At 41.4% G+C, this 21,203-nt stretch overlaps 1 protein-coding gene across 1 annotated transcript; it reads right to left on the reverse strand.

Annotated features, from left to right (window-relative positions):
* Positions 1-1,406: 1,406 nt before the first annotated feature.
* Positions 1,407-20,531, reverse strand: LOC119484600 (putative methyltransferase NSUN7). The gene is made up of 13 exons (XM_037763509.1): positions 20,386-20,531; positions 18,926-19,048; positions 16,409-16,579; positions 14,868-14,926; positions 13,105-13,241; positions 12,262-12,414; positions 11,540-11,723; positions 10,587-10,800; positions 10,287-10,430; positions 9,427-9,528; positions 9,041-9,158; positions 5,086-5,206; positions 1,407-2,465 (listed from the first exon to the last, which is right to left on the reverse strand). The coding sequence occupies exons 1-13, from the start codon at positions 20,489-20,491 to the stop codon at positions 1,563-1,565; spliced, it is 2,535 nt and encodes an 844-aa protein (XP_037619437.1). The 5' UTR covers positions 20,492-20,531; the 3' UTR covers positions 1,407-1,562.
* Positions 20,532-21,203: the final 672 nt, after the last annotated feature.

A 21,203-nucleotide genomic window follows, 5' to 3' on the forward strand; every position in this document is an offset into this window, starting at 1 on the left:
AGATTACCCTTCCCACAGCAAAAAGAGAAAAAAAATAAAACTCGAATAATTTACATACAGTCCCTAAATAGTCAATAAACTAAATGGGGTTAAACTTACAATTATATAAAAAATTTTTGGCATTTGGCTAAAACCACAATATCACTCTATATTTCAACTGCTTGGCAGTAATGTTAGCTGACCAGACGAAAGTCTCTCCATGAATCACTGCTGATCCTAGTGTTGGCTTTTCCTGCTTCAGCGCAGGCTGAGGCAGCGGGGCTCTGCAAAGAGTAACGTTGTCGTCTCCGCCTGCAGCCGGAGTGAGTAGGGAGACTCCGGCACCCGGTCGGTAACGAGACGATAACGTTTCTCTCTGCGGAGCCCCGTCACTTCACAAGACACGGAAAACCTCTGTTGGTCTGGAGGAGCTGCAGCATTTATTTCTGCACAAACATCCACTGAACATTCACTAGATATTCTCAGAGCTACTAACTCTTCTGCAGTGTGGAGTGAGCGTGCGTTCACGTCTAGTGGAGCGAGTACGCGAGAACGCGCGCTGTGTGAGTGAAGCCAAGCAGAGAAGGAGAAGCTCCGACCACACGCGAACGCGCATATGCGAGTGCACATATGCGAGCGCGCATGTATCCCGACCCGGTACATTTATACGCTTAAAAAGTTACATCAGTCCCTTTAACCCGTGCATTGTGAACACGAAGGGCTCCAGGTTTGCTTTAGGGATTTCACGAGAACCGATACTTCGGTACCAAGTCGATTCAAAAATTCTGAAGACGTGACGGTACTCGTTTTTCTACAGTACCGCAGGTACCGTTGAGGCTCGAGACTAATGGCATCCTGGGGACAAAAGAAAATGTGTTTGGATTTTGGCGAGAAACTTGAATAAAAAAAGTTGTTTGAAGAGACACTATGCATGTACATTTTACGACCACCACTTGAGGATAGAGAAACGTGCCTTAATGTCTATATCAGTCCCTAGTGCTAGTTATGGTTGTTATAATTGATGACAAAACACATTCATAATTGCGTTGCACAGGCAGGACATCATAAAACACTGTAAAACACCGGTGGCAGCAACTTGACAAAAGCGAGTGAATTTTCCATATACACCACTCAGATGTGTATCGGCTTAATTAATTAATTTTGTTAGGACTATGTGGGTCTGCGCTCCAGTGAAACTATAGCGTGAACAGAAAGAGGACTGATGCCCAATTAGAGCTGAAGTGGACTAGAAAAAGAACTAAGTTCCTTTTCTGTTGGTCCACTTTTTGGAGTTTGGTTCGTTTAAAATGGACTATATGTGAAAACATCCTAATTGACTAGTCATTTCAGTAGCAATGTACTGTTTATACAGTATATATGTGTGTGTGTGCTGAAGTCACACCAGAGAAATGAGTAAAACAGCTAAATTCCTTTTCATACTGTATATTTTTATTTCTCAAACTTAACTTACAATACAATCATTTAATATTTTTGGTAATACTTGCAAATAATTTACTCGGTAGTCCTTTATGATTGTCAGAACACGCTGATGATTTAATTCACCACAACATCAGTGATCTTTTCTATAATCCAGGCAGAGAGACGGAGGAGGAGGAGGAGGCAGATATTTGAGCGAGCTGAAAGAGGGAGGTCCGGGACGGACGCTGACGGGGAGAACTCCTGCTGCTGACGGAGCTGGAGGACGGGGAGGAAATGGGTGGCAGGATAAAACCTGCAGGTTTCAACACGTCCTCTGTCACCACCTCTTTCTTTGGTCTGACCACCTTTCCTCTGGCCTTAAACAGGCCTTCTGGTCCAGCTGCGTTCTTCAGTGTTTTCTCTGCTCTGTCAGGCTCTGTCTTGAATCTCTGCACCTGCTTGGAGGCAGCAGGACGGACAGGAGACGGGCTGCTCGAGACAGTCTGCTGTGATTTCATCGTTATATTGTTACTTAGCTTGTGAGCGAGGGCTGTGATTGGAGACAAGTGGTTGGAGGGGTTTGCGGAGGACATTAACGTCAGTGTCAGACGAGGTATTCTTCTCGGTTTAGTTTTTGTGAAGCGCCTCTTGTGATGTGACTGGTTGACTTTTCTCTTTGATGATTTCTTCTTGTGGCCTTTAGGGTGCAGCTTTGAGATTGTGGTTTGCTTTGGTCGACGTTTGACCTTTTGCTTACTCCCTTTAAGCCCCCTCCTCTTCTTTCCCTCCTTATCTTCGTCCTTTTCCTCGTCCTCACCACATTCACCTTTCTTCTCCTCATGTTCTGAAGGTGCGACAGGATCTTCTCCGTTCACATCCTCCCTTCCTGTCGGCCTCTCTAGGCTCGAGGGGGATGGAGGTTTGCTGCCGGCTGACGCGACGCGATTCTTCTTGCTCTTCCCCTTTTTACTGGTTTTTGATTGTTCAGGAATTATTCCACCCAGGAGGCCCTTTGCCGCTGCCCTCGCAAGCACATCGTGGACTGTTTCTACCTTAGTGGGATCCGCCTGAAAAAGCAAGGGCAGCTTAAGATTTGATGTGAAAACACACAACACATTAAAACTACGGGTCTCTAGGGCTACATAGCACCAAGGAGATCTATACAACAAAACACAACACTGTAGAGATGAGCCATAAAGTGAACCTGCAGAGGAGGAAGAGGAGAGATAGCAGGATTTATATCCCAACAGAGAAGGAATAGAATTTGAAAGACAACATGATAGTTACTGTCACAACACTTATCTTTTTTCGCCAACAACTCTAAATTTCGTGGCAATCCATCCAACAGTTCTCAAGACATTTTACTAAAATTAGCAAATGTCACCCTCATGGTGGCGCTAGAGGAAAAGTCACCAAAATCAGTAGTCTATCTCCTCTGGGGGCCGTGAAGGTCTGTCCAAAATGTCATGTCACTCCATCAAATGGATGCTGATGCATTTAAGTCTGTACCATCATGGTGGACCCACTAACATTGTCATCCCTATAGTTGCTAGAGTGTGGCTTAAAAAAAACAAATGTTGTCTGTAGCTAATAAGCTGATATACCCGTGGTCGTCAAACTACGGTAACACTTCAATTTACAGGTCCGCAAATTTCATGGTGATTAGGTGACAATTAGCAAGTAACCTATTTGAAATTCCTTTGGAATTACTGCCAAATTACCCCAATATTTACCTCAAAATGTATCGAAAATGACTTTATTATAAACATGATTTAATAATTATATTAGCTGGTAATTAATTTAATATATTTCCAAGAAAAAAATACAAAGTTAATTGATATGCTTTATTTCCATGTCTGCTGATAAATAGATAATAATTAGCAAACAACTAATTTGAAATTTCTTTAAAAAACTCCCTGAATTATTACATTAGCTACCAGGTTACATCTGTGTAGACAATAAGTCGCACAATGGTGAGATTTGTGCCTGATCAGAAGTGTCTTCTATTAGTTCTGGTTTACCACCTCCGATGAAGAGCAGCCGCTTCTCAAGCCTAAGGGCCCTATTCTAACGATTATATGCTATTTTAGCATATAATTATTAAATAATGTTTATAATAAAGTGATTTTGAGGTAAATATTGGGGTAATTTGGCAGTAATTCCAAAGAAATTTCAAATAGGTTACTTGATAATTATCACCTAATTACCATAAAATTTGCGGACCCGTAAAATGAAGTGTTACCCAAACTACTCCAGTGTTTCATTCTGGACCAAAGTGGTGGACTGGAGGTCAATGTGAGCACATAGTCTATAGACCTTTTCAAACTTTGCAAATGGGCCCGTTTGAATTTCCTGTTTCAATGTTGGTTAATGAAGTATAGCTGACAGGAAATAAACTTGGACCAAAGCTGTTGCCCTAGCAACAGAATGGCAGGTATTCTGTTGCTAGGGCCATTTAGAATGTTTATGTTGCCAAGTCTGACGGCCTCTTCACATATTTTATTCAATCACAAGTGTTTAATCCGTCACTATTTTTCTTGCTTTGACAGCATTATATGCTTTGTGTCATTTATAAGCCTCAAAACTTTAATTATGCTGCAAAATGAGTTGTTTGTAATAAAATGGAGAAGACTGTATTATACTGGAGAGAAGCATGAATGATGGCATCCTGTCAGATGTGTTTTACAGACAAGACGTGTCAGGCTTGTCTTGTTTTTCAGAGAGTTTTTGGACACATCTGTTTCTGATGTCTGTTTTTCTTGTGTCTTGAGATTTCAAGGAGACTTCTTGTTGCCTTACCCCCCCTCTCTCTCTCTTTCTGTGCCTCTATGCTGCCATGTTGTCTATTTCAGATCCCTTTAAATCGTCCTGTAGCACAGCTTGACTGGTGTGGAGTCGTTCATCTTTCATCTGAGCAGCAGTGAAACAACGCTGAATTGTCGGTGTAAATAAATCTGCAGCTCTGGTGTCTGATGTCGATTTAATTAGACGTGATGATCATTAGATTTTAAATTACTGCCACTGGACAGGTGAGCAAAGACCTGCCCCCATGTATCTGTATGTGTGTGTTTGTATTGGAAAAATATAAACACACACACACACACATACAAGCACAGTCACCTCCCTGCACCATTTTTTGAGCTGCAGGGGATCAAAGGAGCAGCATCTCATTTCCTCCTGTATGTAGGTTTTATGAGTGGAACAAGATGAAGAAAAGGAGAGGGGGAAAGGGGGGGGGGGGCAAATAGATGGAGCAACGAGGTGATGCAACAAGAACCGGAGGGCTGGAAGAACGATACAGAGAATTATCCATTCATCTTCGCTGTAAAGCATTGAAATGTTTCAGCAACTCGGGCGTATTTCATCTTTAACTTGTCTCTCCTTTTTTTATGGAGTATTGGAATTATACTGCAGTGTTTCAGGGAGAGATAGTCAATGTGTGTGTGTGTGTGTGCAGACAAGCAGAGCCGACCGACCTCCCAGCAGACAGACAGTAAAAGAGTGCAGCCTCAGCACTACTGCAAGGTCTCGTCGCAAAGCAATCACACACACACACATACACACATACACACACATGCTTCTGTTCCCGCTCAATCTCCAAGCACAACCTTGCCCTCTACATGTCTCTCACTTATTTTTTCCCTGTCAATCTCCACGTCTCACACGTTTTCCTTCCCCCTCTCTCACCTGTCGGGACAGCCGTGCGATGAAGCAGCCGTTGGTGAACGGAGATGTATCGAGCCTGAAGAACTTGGAGTCCGTCGCGTCTCCTGACTGGGAGTCGTCGGGGAAAATCGGACCGTTCACCCTGAGACAGAAAACATGTTGTTATTAGATTAGATGTAATTTAGCATTTTAACATTCTCTTTAATCGGTTATTCTTCTGCTATTGTTCTACTTGTTGTTACTGTGTTTTAGTACTTCATAACTTCGTCATTTTTACTGTATCAACTGTGTTTTCATTTATTTATACCTTCTATATACTAAATACTTCTCTTGCTTCTTATGTCTTTGTAAAGTAGACAGGAATCTGGAGTATAAGGAAATTATACTCAGGTACCATAAATTATTTTGACAAGCAAATACAGGAAATTTACTACTTAAACTCTGCTGTATATGTGGCACCTTTTAACATTTTGTTGTTGAGTGTTTTCCAGGTGACTTCCGCTGGGTCTGAAAAGTGAAGCCAAAGCTGAAGTGCCTTAAATTTGCATTCTTTCTGATATCCAGCAGGGGGCGACTCCTCTGGTTGCAAATAGATTTCAGATTGTATAGAAGTCTATGAGAAAATGACTCTACTTCTCACTTGATTTATTACATCAGTAAACATTGTAAACACAAGTTCATGATCTCAGTAGCTAGTTTCAAGTCTTCTTCGATACAGCATGATGTTCATTTAGTAAATTATGGTCCCATTTAGAGTCAAATAAACCATAAAGCAGGGGATGCTTTAGGGCGTGGCTACCTTGTGATAGACAGGTCGCTACCACGGCGTTGTCCGGTCTGGGAGTTGTAAGTGCTTTCGTCTTACAGCTTTAACCGTTTCACAGTGTTTTTTCTGTTCATGAAAGTGAATTGTATCATTTTGGTCGCCTAAAAATGTCTTATTCAGCGTTCGGTTCTTCTTAGCTCCACCCTCTCGTGTCACTTCTGGTTGCAAAAAACAAAGATGGCGGCGGCCAAAATGCCTAACTTGAAGCCTCAAAACCGTAGTCCACAAACCAATGGGTGACGTCATGGTGACTACGTACACTTATACAGTCTACTGTGTTTTCAGGCAGATTTGAGAATTTTTTGCAACTTTTGTAACTCATAAACTGATGCACACTTCTTGAAAAAGCTACAAATCAACAGTTTATACAGTCGACACAATAATCATTCATAACAGTATTTGGACAGCAGTTCGTGCAATATTATATATGCACAACTGTTTGCTGTAGATGAAAGCTCAGAGCCTCGAGACATGCATGTTAATGTTGATCACTGCCAGCTGTCACTGCTGGTTCCTGTATATTGTACATCTGGTGTAAGAGCCCTCAGTGTTAGATATGTTGGCAAATGCTGGTTAACAACTCTCAGCGGACCAAACATTGTCTAAATCCTGTTAAATTATGGAGATGATGTGCTGATGTGACCTTCATTCACATTAAAATTCTCAATGAAAAGCTCTTAGTTGTACACATTCATTGAGAGAGTGTAAATTTGCACTCACTACCATTCTTCAACAGCTGGATGGAAATCAAAAAAACTATTTAAAAACTGAGGCCCAGAGCATTATTCTTTCCAGGGGTCAAGAATTTGTACTTGTGGGACTATTGATGAGTTTGTAAGCTTAAACTTTTATCGTTTTAAACAGATCTGAAAAGCAGCGTTGCCTGGCCCTCTCTGGTCCAAGCTCCACCTGTAACCAAACCCAACAGTGATGTCACAGTGTACTGACAAACCCTGGAGTACATTTCTACATCACCGCAGAAAGGTGAGAAGAGAGAATTAGAAACTTCAGTTGCAGGCACAAATGGGTTAGAGACATACATAATGTTTGTTTTACTGCTAGTTCCCCCCCCCCCCCCCATGCCAGTCTTATAAAGATCTGTATTCAAGAATGAACAAATTACTTCTCTTTTATGTTTTGTTTGATTAAAAGCAACGCTTTTTTTTTTTACAAGGAAAGCAGTTTAGAAGATTAGCATGTATAAGTTGTTACAGATTGTAAAGTTCTTTTGTTCAAAGTACTGCCAAAAACAACAGCATGGTGCTACAGTAGATGTGAGAACCGTAAAAAAAAGAGGTGAAACAGCTGCTGCTGATCGTCTCATTGCACATCGGTACGTTGATAAAGGAGCTCATGTGACCGAATATAATAACATTTGGGTTTTTCTGAGAGGATGGATGGTAAAAAATGAGTTGTGTGGAGCAGCAGGCGTGAAACAGACTGAAATATTCTCCACCCCATTCACCCCGACTGTAGGATTAACTACCGTCCCCACGGCAACCGCAGATGATCCTTTATACTGCCGACAACCTCACACACACTGACACACTTGTACATAGAGTAGATCATGTGAAGATATGAGATAGCCTGTCATATTTACACTAGACAGACATTATTTACTCACTCTATCTCTCTTCTGCAATCTGTTACTCTGAGATGAAGCTCACTGCTCACTATAACTGGGTATTGCAGTCAGATCCGCATGCAGATGTTACATGAGCTGAGCTGTTTTTTTTATGAGATTGTGAATTTATCTCACATATACTCACTTTATACTCTATGCTTATTTTTTTTGCTTTCAGTGTCTGCATTATGCAAGCATATGTTTTGCAGTCATTACTCATGCTTACAATGAAAGGACTGTAATTTTCCCCCTCAAACTAATCTCAATTTGAGGCAAGCCGATAAGAAAGGCTTCTGCAAAAGCAACTTGCTAAACCACTATACCTGTTTTTATTACTACGTTTACAAGAAAAGGTGTTTATTTCCTGTAGCTTGTCGGTGAAGAACGCTAAATAACGCTCCAAAGTTACGCTAAATTTTGGGGAGGAAAAAGTGGCATGGCCATTTTCAAAGGGGTCCCTTGACCTCTGACCTCAAGATATGTGAATGAAAACTCTGAGTAAAAACTGTATCATCCTAGATAAAAAAAGATGTTGACAAACTGCATAATTTGCAGTTGAAAAAAGGTAATATATCACAATATATCTTATCACAATTCCCTAGTGTATCGCAAAACGTTTAAAATCACAATAAGCTTGTCTAGTTAAGTAAGTAAGTTAAGTCACTTAAGTATCGTGATAATTCCCACCCTGAGCAAATAGACTCAGATGAAGGTTCAACGTGTTTAAAGACAGTTTCCTTTCAACAGGGAGGTCGATGGTTATTATCACAATTCATTTTACAAACAAACTAAACTGAAACACCTCGGACAAATAAGAAAGTGGCACCCGTAGTCAGAGCTTTTAGCCATGCTGTTGGTCTGTTGGTCGGTCCACCACTTTGGCTGCATGATCGCCATATTGGGGTTTATTTCACAACAATGACCGGCTCGCTGTACATTATCCCTTACTGAACATCAGCATGTTAGCATTGTCATTGTGAGCATGTTACCATGCTGACGTTAGTACAGCCTCACAGATTCGCTAGCGAGCCTGTTGACTCTTAGTGTTGTTTATATTAAAGACATGCAGTTTGGTTTTATAGTCGACATCTTGTTTGATCTCAGTGAAAGTAAAAGCCTTGATGGATGGGCATGAATTCAATAATCTGACAGAATCTCAGCGACAGCAAGAGCACAATCAGCTTCAAAGTAAATTTTATGTTAAAGCAGGTGAGCTTCACTGTGAGCTGCCAAACTCCTGTCACTCTCTGTCACAGGCGGGTTGGGTACAAACTGTCTAAATGCATTCAGCTCCGTGTCTTCCTTTAAACGCACCTAGAATTACTTTTTCTTAAAAAAAACAAAAAACACGTATTGCTTTATGTTTGGCCTGTAGTAGAAACAGTAGGTGACTCAGGTTTCTCATTACATTTGTGGTTTGGGCCTGTAGACGAGTAATGAAACGTCTGATTGCATAGTTAAATAGTTAATAGACAGAGAGCTAATACCTGCGCAAAGACAGAACAGGTGTGTGTGTTTGTGTTTACCTGAAGGGCAGCAGTTTGGGGTGAGTGTGTGTTTTCTCTAACACTCTTTTCACCAGCTGCTCATTTTCCTCTGGATACACTGAGCGTGTGCAGTACACCAACGTCTGAACCTTTGGGACTGACAGAGAATACAAATAATAATAATAATAATAATAATAATCCTCTATTCTGTTCTGATAGTGCTGAAATCTTATCAACAGTATGCACAGAACAAGTTACGGTACAGACAACGTTCTAGCAGTGTTTATGTGTGTTGCCCTTACATAACTGTTCTCAGCTTTAACTCTGTTTATTGAAATGTTCCATATATTTCATTGCTTGAAAAGTTGCATAATAGGTTTATATATCTCTCTCTGTGTGTGTGTGTGCTTTCAATATCTACTCACAGGAGAGAGCGTGTTCCAGTAGTCGAGCCTGCTGGCTGGCCATTGTGTGTATTTTGCTCCGGGATACAGAGCCTTGACACAAGTCTGGCAGTAGATCCCAGTCTGACAACAGAAGGAAACTTATTTTGCATTTTTATCATATTTGAGAAATTGAATGGAAAGATCAGGCAGTAATCTCCGGGTCCTAGAAGTGAAGTCAATGAGGAAGTGCCTTAAACTTGCATTCTCTCTAATAGCCAGCAGGGGGCGACTCCTCTGGTTACAAAAAGAAGTCTGATTGTATAGAAGTCAATGAGAAAATGAGCCTACTTCTCACTTGATTTATTACCTCAGTAAACATTGTAAACATGAGTTTATGGTCTCAATCGCTAGTTTCAAGTCTTCTTCAATACAGCATGATGTTCATTTAGTAAATTATGCTCCCATTTAGAGTCAAATAGACCATAAAGCAGGGGATGCTTTAGGGCGTGGCTACCTTGTGATTGACAGGTTGCTACCGCGGAGTTGTCCGTGTTTTCACCGCACAATTGTTCTGCAGGAGTTTGTAGGCATTCATAAGAACCCACAAAATCTGTTCTTATAAATTTCTGTTTCTTCTGACGAAGATCTGTGCTTGGTGTGAAACGGCTTTAAAACATCTTATTCAGCATTCGGTTGTCCTTAGCTCCACCCTCTCGCGTCACTTCTGGTTGCAAATAACCAAGATGACGACGGCCAAAAAGCTGAACTTGAGGCTTTAAAACAGCAGTCCACAAACCAATGGGTGACGTCATGGTGACTATGTCCACTTCTCATAGTTTATGGGAAATACACTACCTCTATCATTATATGTATATATTTCTTTTTTCTATTTTACATACCTCCGTGTTCACTGTGGATGGTGGGCACAGGGTCGTTGAGCGCGGAAGACGAACACTGAGGCAGCACGATGATGACCTTTAACCGCTGGACGGTGGCATCCCACTCATCCAGACCACAGAAGGCTTCTGACAGAACTCGCACATCTACATTGGACATGAACTTGCATCAGGAAAGTCACGCGCATGTACAGGAGGTGGGCATATAGCTTGAAATGGAAATAATCTCTAAAGGCTCATACAATGTCCATTACACTTGCGTGAAATACTTATTGAATATTGTTTTTTCCTCTCATCACTCACTCTTGATGTCCATTCGTGTGAGTAGTCCTTGCATCTCCTCTATCTGTAAAGGTGTGTGATCGGCACCGCACACCAGCACTCGGCCAGAGCGGGCAGCGGCCGCCACAGCTATGTGAGCCACGGTCACGGCTGAGAAAGACCCCGCCACCAGGACGTCACCGTTATCAAACAGCAGGGGGCGTAACGCGCTCACTGCCACACACACACTCCTGTCCTGCAAAAAGAGACACACAGATTCACGCACTTTATTCACACATGCACATGGAGGATTTTCTTCTTTTTCTGGACAGAACTGTTCCCTCCAGTGTTATAGACTGCTGTGTTGCTAATCAAGATTAACAGCAAACTCAGTTACACAGATTACACAACTTTATACTTCTACAGGAAATCCAACTGTAAAGGCCCTTTTGTGAAGAGATAAACTTTTAATGTGTCTCACAGCAGTAAGGTGAAGCTGTAGGCTATTCATGTGAAGAACAATTAGTCATCGACTGAAGTAATTTATTACATTTCCTCCTGTTTATTTAATTGGGCAACTTCCAGTGAGTATTTTGGGGACTTTTAATTCATTAATTGACAATCATAATATTTTTTTCCAGGAAAAGCCGTACTTTTATTCGGTACCTTTCTAAAGAATCTGTGGATGTTTTTTTTAATTTATTTTTTAATATTAGTCTACATAGAAATGTTATCAATAAGACCTTTAACTTCATCTCTGGTTATGAGTAAATTTATAAACCAGCCCTTCTACTTGAGTAAGTAAAGAACCAGTAAAGTCAAAGTACTTCTACTTCAGTTGGACATGTACTCTATTCTTTCCACCAGTCTTGTACCTGTCTTCTAAAATTATCGTCAAAAGCTCCTGAAAGGAAGAAATCATATTTCCCATTAGTGAGGGTTACCTATATTTAGCTCAATTACACCCTTCATTACACACACAAATGCATAGGTACCTGTGTGTTAAGTGCATGTGTAGTCGCGAGGCTGCTGTGCTGCAGCAGAGCGTGAAGCTGTCGGGAGAAGACGAGTGTGTCTGGACAGAGAGGGTCTCTGCAGAACGTCGCCTCTCTGAGGTCAGCCATGATCTTCACTTCGCACAAGCCGGCGCTTCGTATTGCTTCACACACATCCTCGACACTACAGTGGAGATATTTAGATTAAAAGCTTTTATTTGAGGCAGAAACATCAGTAGAGGATATTTACAACACATATTGTGACTCAAATGCACTTCAGGGTTGTCTGGCGTTGCAGCATTTTTAGCTTTACATCAATAACCACCAGAGTACTTTTTTACCCTCAAGCTGTAAGAAAGCTCAACCTTCCTTTCTCAGATACGCTCCGTTGAACTTCACTCACCATTAAACTCATACTGCAATCCCCCCCACACAGAGCCTGTCACTTTATAAACGGCCACTGTGTTAAAGTTTAACCCTTGTCTTTATACTGACATCATGTGCTCCTATAGATCTGCTGGTTTATACTCAAATAGACTGATGTGTGCAGTCTGGATTGTGCCACAAAGAAGAAAGAGAAGAAGAGCCATTGAATGCAGAGAAGTCAGATAATTGAATGTGTTCTTAAATGCATGCACTTTTAAACAAAACGTTGTTTTTTTTTTTTTTTTTTTTTACAAATGGCTGCATGGCCTTCTTTCTGTGTGTTTGTGAGAGCGTACCTGATCTTGAGAGTATTGACCCAGGCATAAAGTGGCAGATGTTTTGCTCTGTGCTGTTTGGTCCTGACAGGATCAGACAGAAAACAGGAGACGCTCTGCAGACTCTGTTTCACTCTGCAGCGAGCTAGAGATGCTGCCAGCTTGGTCTTACACCTGTAATAAACACACACACATACACCAGCGTCATAAACATACTGCAGATTTCATGTCTCCTACCTTCAGTTTGTGTGATTTCCAGATTTAATTAGGCAACTAATTTCTAACGTACACTAGAAATAAACTCTTAAAGGAGCATTGTGTCACATTTTGGGGGATCTGTTAGCAGAAATGGAATATAATATTCATTACTTTGTTTTCATTAGTGTATAAATCACCTGAAACTAAGAATCATTGTATTTTCATTAGCTTAGAATGAGCCATTCATATCTACATAGGGAGCGAATCCTCTTCACGGAGTCCGTCATGTTTCTACAGTAGCCCAGGACGGACAAACCAAACACTGGCTCTAGAGAGAGCCTTTTCTTTCCGTTACCTGAAGCCGCAGTTCTCCGACAGGCTTGTGAAACTGCAGTAACGTGAGCCGCAGAGTGCAAAACTGTGGAACCGCCAGCCGCCGTCTGACTTCCGTTGTTCCAAAAAGTAGTGTTATTATGGTAAGGATGGTCTCGAGGCGAACAGCGTTATCACGGTTTTGCACTCGGCGGCTCACATTACCGCAGTCTTGGAATGTGAGGATTGAGTGGACGGGTACTCAGTTGGTTGCAATCTGTAACCACACCAATAGATGACGCCAAATCCTACACACCTTTAACTCTTTACATTCACTCCTACACACACACACACCTCTGCAGATTGCTCTCCAGGTCCCTGACTTCCCGGAGAGGCTCCTCCCCTTCCTTTGTTGAGCGTTCACGCAACAAAAACCTTCGGTCCTGGAAGTCAAACAGCATCACCGTCGCCAACGGCAACAAGTCGGCAGACTGCAAAACATGAGGGCTTCATCATCATCATCATATAGCAGTTAGAGTAGCCAAAGAGAGCCTAAGTCACGCCCCTTCCGGTGGACCCCAGGGGACTTTATTTCGGAAAAGATATGAACGGTAGTCAACGGAGAGAGATAATTATTTATTTGATCCCGTTTGAATTGCGTCATGAATCACACATATGATGTTTTTCAAGTTAAAACATAATTTTTCAAGTCACGAAAGTCACAGTTTGTCGTAGTATCATTTAGTTTTGTGTGAAACAGCTCAGTGAACTACATCTCTCGTCTCATCTAGCGCTAGCTAACTTAGCTATGTTCCACACACAAATAAAACGTCATCTGACCTGATGTGTTTTATCCAGCGACTGCTGGTCTTTTTATCAGCCGAGAAGAGAAAGAACAACCCCCTCATGTCATATTCACAACCTCGTAAGTGGAACGTTTCTGAAAGCTCAGAGTTCACGAGTTGTGACGTGTTTGTTGATGTTGTCAGAAATGGCGGAGGCCTTGGAAGTTCATTTTTCGGTACATAATATGTGAATATATTTCCTTGGTAATTTTATAATATGTCTGAGGAAAATGTTGATCTTCCCAACGGCCTCATCTTTCTCCTCTGTCATTATGTCTTTGCATTTCCTGCATTATATTACCCGCTTACTAGCTTGCTAAATTGTTATCCTCTGTGGCCTCTAGACGCCGACAGTAACATTAATATTGCAGCTGCTTAGCAGCGGTGTTCTCACGACTTGAACCACTTGAACGCCAATCATATCATGTACACGACTTCCCACGTTGTAAACACGAGCTCACGAGCTCCATTTCCACTACCGATGTCGTGAATATCACAAGATATCGCTCATATGGACTCTTCTTGTGAATACGCTAAACACAACCCTATTCGAAGGCACCATAAAAGCAACCTCTTTCACATTGTGATGCATTGTTCATATAAAATATTGATTATTACTGCCTTAAGGAAAATGATAAGCAGATATCTTCTCACACTTCCCTTTCTCTTTATTGCCACTAAGACACTATCCTTCCACTCCCCTTCTCAGTGTGTGTGTGTGTGTGTGTGTGTGTTGGGGGTAGAATATGTACAGTATATTGCAGTAAAGAGGTGCGTGGAATCACAAAGAGCTGTGTGGCAGCTTTTATAGTCACACTTGCCGACTAATGATCTGTCAGCCTGTTCTGTATGTTTCACCCATCCCTCAATAAAGCCATCCTTTACACACACACACACACACGCACACACACATAAGCTAGGTGTCTCTCTCTCCATGTATGTGTGTCATCGCACAGTGTTTTATAGCGTCATTTATAGTCTCCCAGTTGGAGAGTGCGTCTGCCTCTCTCCTGTGTGCATCATTTGCCACCTATAACCAGCGAGACTGAGTACAGATCTGAATACAAATGGCCTTTAACTGCATCCCCGTCGCCCTCACTCATTTTACCATATTCTGATAGAGCACATTTGTATGGACAGAGGACACGGCTACTTTATGTGAAGACAGATATAACTCCCAGACAGTTAAACAGACACTGAGTAACTGCTGAAGTGTTTTTAATCAGTTCTGGGTTCGAGACCTGCACTCGTGTCAGATCTGGTGAGACTCACGATTTGCTGAGAAGTTTGGAAGCAGCTATCAGTAATGATGTCCTCCAGTAAATCTTGGTCTAGGAGAAAAACAAAGTTGTTAATGGGCAGAAGAAATATCAGAACAACAGTTTGATTGAATATAAGACGTACTAAAGCTAATGAAGATAAATCTTTAAGGCTTAGATCACCCAAATTTACTAAAACACGATTGAGATGGCCCTACAATCAAGAGAAGTGCAATTTTGTTGTTCTTGCAGCAATGAAAAATAGCATTAAAAAAATTCATATCACCATTTAAAAAAATTAAAACATATTCAGAGTAGAAAGGTTATTGTTTCTGTAAAGAGATTTTTCTGCTGATTATTTAAAAAAAACGCATTATTTGACTCTTTGGGCCAATGAGTTCGCATTTTAGCACTTCCGGTTCCCCTTTTACTGTTTTGTTCTACATAAATAAATACCCCATTTGTGAATTTTGAAGCTTATGTGTCTTGAAATAGGCGGTTGCTAACAAGTGGCTAAATGAGACTACAAACGTCATCACGCCGACGCGTCCACCTTTACAGCTTCGTTGTGTATACTCGCGCTCATGCGACCGTGGTGTAGTTCACTTATAGCCTAACGTTAGCTTTTTACTAATGATTTTACAATTGAGACGCATATTCTGAATGGACTGTATACATGTCCAAAGAATGCTCCTAAAAGCTGGATAATATCGGCACATCCCACATGTCTTAATCGGAAAATGGTCCATTCGGAATAAGGCCTAATTCAGAATAACCAAACAGATTATGCTGTTTACATGACCCGTATTAAAAATCTGAATATTGTCATATTCGGAATAATAGTGGAATATTTTGTACATGTAAATAGTCAATGAGTTAAAAGAAGTCAAAGTGCTCCATAAAGCTGAGGGTAACTAGAGTTGGGTGATACTGTACTTCTCTGTGGGTTCATCACTACAAGTGAACCCTTTCGCATTATGTGTATTTAACCCGTTGATAATATGAATATATTTATCAGTGTAACTTTAAATGTAATTTTTCACTGATTTCAGCAACACAGACCTTCAAGTCCATTCAAATCCAATGTAGAAACATCTCTAAACCTGGCCAAATAAAATTAAAACTGTCTGCAGATACCAGCGACCCCTTCATGAGCAGTCACATACTGTATGTAAAACTGTGTGTGCTTGCTGTATGAGTGCGTGTGTGTCCATAGCATGCCCTCTCTTATCACCTCCCATACAGACATCTGCTGTACCTCCAGCTCAAGTAATTTGCAGTCACATGGAGAAATGAAATGTATGACTATATGCTATGTAATCTACAGGCTGCAGTTGAAGCCGCTATTCAAAAGTGAATATTGGAGTTGACACATGCTGCAGCTCCACTTCTATTCATTATAGAGATAAGGCTTCCTTATGGGAGGTGGCTGAGGTTCGCACAGATAGCAGGAGAGTACATCAAATGAATTCCTCCTTGACTTTATGTTTAACCATCACTCTGTCCTCTCCAGGCAGGCTGCGTAAATCTCAAAGTAACTTCAGTAATTAATACATTTGAGTGCGTTGAAGGCGAGTTGGTAAGCCCGTCTCTCTCCACTCTCTGGTAGTGGGTTGTCTGTCTTCTTCCCATAATGCAGATGTTTCTGTGCGACCGGCTTCTCCGTCCGCAGCTGCTGGAAAATGACTGCCGCTTGCAGGTAGGCCTGGTCTGATGGAGGAGAGACTGCAGAGAGAGAGAGAGAGAGAGAGAGAGAGAGAGAGAGATGAGGAAGTATTGAGATAGAAAAGGGAAGCAGGAGAAAGAATTTGTGGGGTTGTTAAAGTAGATTGTTGTTGCAAATTGGAGAGAGAGGACACAAGGAAATGTCATGAACGGAGGTAAGAGACATCAGTAGAGGATCATTTATAAAGCCTCGTTTCCACCGCAGGAACTTTCCCTTGGAACTTTCCCCCGGAACTAAGAACCTTTTGAGGAACTCATTGCGTTTCAATCACAGGGACCAGGTATCTAAATTAAGTTCTGGGGACATTTTATGGGGCCTTTTACCCCCCAAGAAATGCCCTGGTCTGGGGGTAGTACTTTCTGAAAGTACCGTAACTTTCAGGGTGGAGTTTGCAGAGATGACCGTCGCTGATTGGCGAAACACACACACAGCGCCGCTGCTTCAGCGTCTTCAACTTGTGTACCGCTTAATTCATAAACAAGGAAATACCTGTATTGATTTAGGACGAGGGCAGAACATGTTACTTTGTTTGATAACACTGAAAGTAAAGGAAGCTTCTGCTGTTGGCTTCCCGACTCATTAAAAAAAAAAGACAAAGAAGAAAAAGAGAGAGGGTGAGCGGTAACGTTAGAAGAGGGAGACAGCGCTGTGGTGCTGCGAATGAGAGAAAGAAAAGTTATTTTATCATTGTTTCATGGCGGTTTTGTTCTAAAGCACAAACAAATAACCATCAAACACTCAACAGATGATTTACTGTGGCGACAGACGCTCTTAGTTTCATTTTCTTCCTCTGCGTTTTATTCATTACATCCAACGTGCATCAGTAAATATATGCAGCAGTAAATGTCGTCGTTTATTTTTTATCAACGTGTTTGTTTAGATGAAACTAGCGAGCGCACTGAACTGTAGGCTGCAGAGTTGGTGTGAGGCAGCATGGCCCATGCCCAGCCAGTTGAGAAGGTTTTTTTTTTCTTTCTTTTCCTGCCACATATATATATGTATATGTTTTTTTTTTTTGTTTTTTTTTCTTATAACAAAATAAAATAAATTGAAATATGGATAAAACAAAATGAGAAAAAAAAACAAAAAAACCCTCAGATAAAATAAATAAATAAATGAAAAATAAATAGATAGATAAAAAAAATTTATTAAAAGAAAACTTTAAGAAAGCCAACATAACTGGGCAAAGATCAATATCATGTGACTATGTACAGTGTGTGTGCGCTTGAGAGGGGTCGGGGTGGCTGGCTGTCAGTCAGGGTGCAAATCAAATTAAGGCAAGATTAAAAAAGAACAAGATAAAATAGATTGTAAAATTGATGGTTATGGTGGTTTGTTTTGGAGTATTACGGAGAGGGGTGTTCTGGTTGCCCATTGTCCTTCATGGATTAACTGTGTCATGGCAGGGTTATGGATGTCTCTCTGTATGTATCTCTGGGTGAGGATGGTGTTTCTTTCTTGGATGGTTTTGAGTCCGGACATACTGTGGATGTAGTGGGTGCTGATTTGTTGTGGGAGTCGGTATGCCAGTTTTATTGCCTTGTTCTGGATGATTTGTAGTCTGTTGAATTGGTGTTGTGAGGCTGAGGTCCCGGCTGGTGCTGCATATTCAAAGATTGATCTGATGTATGTTTGGTAAACCTTAAGGATGATTTCTGGTGATGCTCCGTGTTTTCTGTCCGGTGAGTGCTTTGAGGTGGTTGAGTCGTTGGTTGCCTGGTTGCTTTTTCATACGCCAGCGGACTAATTTGCTTAATCATCACAGGTCTTTAGACCGCGGTGGAAACACAGACAACAGTGAGCTGCAGGAACTTTTTAGTTCCTTGAAAAGTAGTTCCAGGGACTAAAAGTCCTGGAGAACTTTTGTTGGAAACCCGGCTTCAGTAGCAGTGCATGCACTTAAAAATGATACTGTTTAGGTGCTCTTTCCAAAACAGTTGAAGGTTTAGATATCGATCATTTGGGTCCGTAGTTGACCTTTTTCACAGCATATATTTTATCCTGAACTCCAACTTTATCGGTTCAAAATTTGCATGGCCGGCTGCTTTGTTTTTTCTTCTGCTTCAACTGGTGCATACAGCTCAGCTATAGGTGACTGCAACCTGAGAGGCCACACAGGTATATCTGAGAGCCTTGTCTTTCCTTTCACAATAAAAGCCCTTGAACTGCTGCTTTCATCACCATATTTTACCTTTGATCAGTGTATGAGCACACTTCTCTTACGGCATGCTTAATAAGTGTTTGAATATTAAGAAACCCTTACACTGTACTAGGGTGAAATACTTTTAAGTATGATGAAGTATATCCTGAGATAAAACATTGAACTATTCAGAATTGTATCTTACCTGGTGAAGATGAATGAAGGCGAGGAAGAGGAAGTAGAAATGAGAGGGGCTCCTTGTGATCTTGATAAGAGATCTCCTCCGTCACAGAGCTCGTGTTCACATCCTCGCTGGAGCCCACTGTAACTGAGGGGGAACAGCTCATGTTACACACACACACACACACACACACACAACAAACAAACAAACACAAAAACAGCCGCAGAAAGATCTTACCTTTGTCTGCCATGATCACAGCAACAACACCAAACACTTGTCAGGCACTTCTGTAAACAATTTTCCGTCTAGCTCTCAACATTTATGTCTCGTTCTTCGTCCTGCTCCGGCCGGCCTCTGTTGAAGTGGCTAGCATCTAAGCAGACACATTGTTTGTTGACAGAGTTGAATCTGAGCTGTGCAAATGTAAATAAGACGCAATGGCGTTAGTCGTGGCTGACATGTGAGAGTCCACCTTCCCCATTTCTGTGAATGTGAGACTGTGCGGTTGTTTAGGACGCTGCTGGTAATTGGGCTCCTCCTGGTGCAATTAGGCGGCCGGTCGGATACATCAGCATGAATAAATAATGGGCCGCTGTCCGACCCTGGACAAAGGTCCACCTCTCACTGACCTGCCTCAATCATCTGTGTGCGTCTGCTTCACAGACACACACATATATGAAGTAACAGTATACAACTTAGCAGGATGTGGTTCGAACCAGTGATGGGGGTAGAGCTGCTACGATTAATCGATTAGTTGTCAACTATTAAATTAATCGCCAACTATTATGTTAATCGATTAATCAGTTTGAGTATTTTCTTAAGTAAAAAAAAGTCAAAATTCTCTGATTTTAGCTTCTTATATTGGAATATTTTCTGGTTTCTTTACTCCTCTATGACAGTAAACTGAATATCTTTGAGTTGTGGACAAAACAAGACATTTGAGGACGTCAATTTGGGCTTTAGGAAACACTGATTAACATTTTTCACCATTTTCTGACAAACAACTAATCGATTAATTGAGAAAATAATCAACAGATTAATAAACAATGAAAATAATTGTTAGTTGCATCCCTATAGAAGTGGGCATTCGGACAGCATCACCTAACTTGACAATAAGAATTAGCACATAAGGATTAACATCCAAAAGTTGCAGGGCCCACTAACCTCTAATTAAAGTGGATTAATAGAGAGAAACACAGACGCAGTGTAATCAGCTTTCACAGCACTCATCAATGTTTAAGCACAAAGTTGGAATTGACCAGAAATGTGCAGCGTGTCCAATAAGGCCATGTCAGTGCAAATGGAATAAATTAATGAATATCAAACAGCAGTGATTTAATGAGTGTGAAGCAGTTTCCTCTCCTCCGCAGGAGAAACTCTAAGTCCACTTAAAGAGGAGCAGCACTGGAAGAAAAGGCTACAGCAGCTTAGTGTAATCTGCATAGACGATGATGGGCTGTTTAAAATTGCATAGCAGCTCTTACCTTTGTCATTCAGATTCCTCCTGAAGGCAGCAACGCAGCTCATCTTCTCAAAGAAATGCAGCCTGAGCAAATATCCAGGCTCTGACTGGTAACCAGTGCTCGGCATTGGGTATCACCCAGTGTCCCAATGAATTAGAGCACTTCATACTCTCATTACCTCTTTGTCATGCATGGTTCTGTTCTGTCCTGAGTTTGAAATGCCATGGCAACAATATGATAATGAAGGAGGCCTTTCCTCTCGGTGACAGGTGTACAGTAAAACACACAGCATGCTCTGTTTTAATACTGAGAGGTTACCAACATGTGTAAGATCTCTTCTTAAGAGTATACAGTATATACAGTACCACATCTGACCAGTTGGACTTGTTGTAAACTTTATTCATACTGCACTGTCTCCTTATGAGTGACAGCAGGGAGGCATCAGACAGATCAGCTTGAGACTGCCCCCTACTGGCCACTGCAGTGCTTCACACCTCAAGCAGTGATGAAGATGTCCCCTCAGTGCAAGAGTCTCCAACCTTTTTTTTCCTCTGAGAGCTAATTTGACAAAATGAAAGTGGCCGAGAGCTACTCATAGCACCAAGTTGATCACCAATAGCAGACAGAATTTCTGTCTTACTTTTATGGTCCTTTTAATAACGTTTCAGCCACCGCAGTCATCGCTTCTATTATAATCCTGCCGTAGGCGAAGGGCATTTTGTGTTTCGTTAGGATGTGAGCCACTAAACGAAGCTTCTGTTGTTGCGTTGGTCTTCTTCGTCAGTTTGGTAAACAGAGACATTTGTCTTTTTAAAGCTTCAGTAGGCAGAATGTTTTTG

This window comes from Sebastes umbrosus, chromosome 3, assembly GCF_015220745.1.
Source record: "Sebastes umbrosus isolate fSebUmb1 chromosome 3, fSebUmb1.pri, whole genome shotgun sequence".
In the NCBI taxonomy this organism is placed as follows: Eukaryota; Metazoa; Chordata; class Actinopteri; order Perciformes; family Sebastidae; genus Sebastes; species Sebastes umbrosus.